Below are 2,881 nucleotides of genomic sequence, written 5' to 3'. Positions count from 1 at the left end.
TCGATATAAAATGGGTAGCAACTATTCCTTCGCGATGTTTTTTTCGATGAGATCTTAAACACAGAGACGCCAAGTCATGGCAGGCAATGGCACCATAAAGTTCCCTAGCTGCTCAATGGCCCTGATTGCCCAGTTAAGATCAAAATTTGCAGTCTTTCACCCTTACATTATGATGTCTCTATAAAATTGAAAAATTCTAGATTGGGATGTAAAACAACATACAATTATTCAATTATTTGAATTTATTTTAAAGGAGTTAATGCTATAACTTTTTCGTTTATTCTTTGCAAAGAATTCGTTTCTAAAATAATAACTATAGAATTTAAAGAAGTATACCCCGGTATAGCAATTAAAAGTGAAATTTTCCATGAAAACATAGAAACTACGTAAAATAAAATTGTATTTATTAGTTCAATATCAATCTTATCATCTTATATGTAACTTTAATAACCATGTCCATTTTTATTTCTTTATTTAGGACATATGCAATGTATTTTGAACTCACACAAATAGACACAACTGTACTCACAAAGAATCAGATAAAAAATAACAAAACAAATAATTCTGTAAAAACATTCAACAAAAAGAAAATGTATCGATATGGGATATACCTTAGAACTTTTTGTTACTCTTATATATTCTTGTACATGATTTATGATGATGAATTTCCTTTAACAAGAAAAATCCGAATTCCCATGTTAAAGGATATTTAGCACAAATGGTATGCACCAATTTCATATAAGCTTTCATTTATATAAGTTTATTAATTAACTCCTTTTAACAGAGAAAAAACCAATGCCGATTTATAATATTTTTCGAGATTTTTCCTGAAAACTAGAATAGCGTTTTATTCATATTCCTTGAAACATTTCTAAGGAAAACAGTATAACTTTCTCAAATTGGAAATATTTTTAAAGGAAATGACGCAATCTATGAGCTGACAAAGAACAAGGACCAGGAACTCCGGGTTGAGCTACAAGATTTTGATGGCGATGAAGCATACGCTCAGTACTCTACATTTTATGTCGGTGATGAAAGTAGTAAATACAAACTCACTGTTTCTGGATATTCAGGAACAGCAGGTAGGTCTATTTAAAACATACCAAATACTGTTAATAATTGTAATGTCCTCAGTAAATGACAACTCAGTTTAATTTAAAATCTTTAAATTCTCAGTTGTTTTTTGGTTTTACTTTCCAACTCTGAAATAGATTTTTATTAAATTTCCTGTCTAGTCAAGACTTAAAAAATTCAGTGAAAGTGCAATACAATGACAAAGACTCATGTTAAACGGGAGTTAATTTTTTCTTAATGATCGTTATATATATAAAGAGATTCACGCACGCTAGTGTTCTTCATGAAATATATAATAACTCAATATTTCTTTGCGCAGCTCAGCCCTATTTAGCACTTTCTGTGATAGGAATAAGCATAAACAATTCAACACTTTGTCGCGACAGTTTCGCTTGCTAAGTGACCTTCACTAAGCTTTTCGCACTATGATTTCAAAATCTGAGAGTCTTTAAGAAATTATAGTTCATAAAATCGGAGACCCTCTTAAGAAGCCGCCTCACTGTATATACATCTCCATGAATATTGTCAAATCCTTATTTTCAAGGGATGCAATTTTTATGTCTGATCATGAGTAGAAATGTGGGCATTCTGGAAATAAAATTTTATAGTTAGCGATTGATTGATTGGCTGATTGAATCAAAATTGACGTCTTTTACAAGATTGATGATTCATATGACAAGTAATCACTTACATGTATCGTTGGCAGGCTTAAATATAGGCCTTGAAACTATCAATGCTCTGTTCCAGGTGACAGTTTGAATTATAGCAATAATTTAAGATTCAGCACTAAAGATCAGGATAATGACGGGGAGAGTAGGAACTGTCCTTCATTTTATCATGGAGCCTGGTGGTATCTGAATTGTGCCTGGTCGAACCTAAACGCAGAATACGCCCGTTCTGCTGTGACTGGTGATAAATACATGCATTGGTATCACTGGAAGCAAATAACAGAAGCACTAAAAACACTGTGATGTTGATTAGATCCAAGTCCTAACATGTTCAAACTGATTTGAATGATTTCAAATAAACAAATAATACAAGCAACTTCATTTCAAGAACTTTTGTTGGTATATTTTACTTTATGATTTAAACTCAAATGCTCAAGTGAGCTTTTCTGATCAAAAAGTATCCGGCTTCTGTCTGTCTTCTGTTAGCTTTTCACATTTTCGACTTCTTTTCAATAAGCACTGAGCCGATTTCAATCAACATTGCCAAAAGGCATCCTTTGGTGAAGGGTATTAAATTTTTCTCACAGAAAGTGATATATTATATGCCTTCTATCAAAGGGAGGTATTTAAGAATTTGTGGAAATTTAGAGGCATGTTAAAAAAATATTGAAGAAGAACAAACTACAAACTTGGACTTTAACTTATCAACAAACACACCCCTTCCAAAAGGCAGTACAGTATCTTCAAGCATTTAGAAAAAAAAGTGCAGAAAACCATTTGGGAGAGACAGATAGGCAGTCGGACAGCTTAGACAGACAGACAAACGGACAAACACAGTGGAAGCTTATTCTATTCCCCTCTGGTTTCACCGATTTATATGATTAAAAAATAGTTTGACGGTTGCATAGTAAACTGAGAATTGAAATTTTTATTTTCATTCTTCGTATACGTACTGTAGAAGTACTTTTTCCGCGTTGTATTAATTAACGATACTTACGCGGTCACAACTTTTTCCGCGGAAAATTGTCCCATCGTACTTTAGATGCATAAAAGGCTATTAGTGATAGTCCTAGTAATTTTCTACCCGCGGATTAAACAGAAATAGTTATTCCGCGTAATTATGACCTCATGGAAAAAGT

The 2,881-nt window shown here is 32.7% G+C and overlaps 1 protein-coding gene across 1 annotated transcript; it reads left to right on the top strand.

Moving 5' to 3' along the window:
• Positions 1–898: 898 nt before the first annotated feature.
• LOC134239671 (ficolin-1-like) lies at positions 899–2,045 on the top strand (the record flags this gene model as incomplete). Its single annotated transcript, XM_062721834.1, has 2 exons — positions 899–1,082; positions 1,822–2,045. Coding segments are annotated over 2 exons (408 nt in total), but the record flags the coding sequence as incomplete, so codon positions are not given.
• Between the last annotated feature and the right edge of the window lie 836 nt (positions 2,046–2,881).

This window comes from Saccostrea cucullata, unplaced genomic scaffold, assembly GCF_032062105.1.
Source record: "Saccostrea cucullata isolate Sc308-1 unplaced genomic scaffold, CSIRO_AGI_Scuc_v1 ctg1900, whole genome shotgun sequence".
In the NCBI taxonomy this organism is placed as follows: Eukaryota; Metazoa; Mollusca; class Bivalvia; order Ostreida; family Ostreidae; genus Saccostrea; species Saccostrea cuccullata.
The sequence above is the reverse complement of the archived record's forward strand: the minus strand, read 5'-3'. Positions and strand labels throughout refer to the sequence as shown.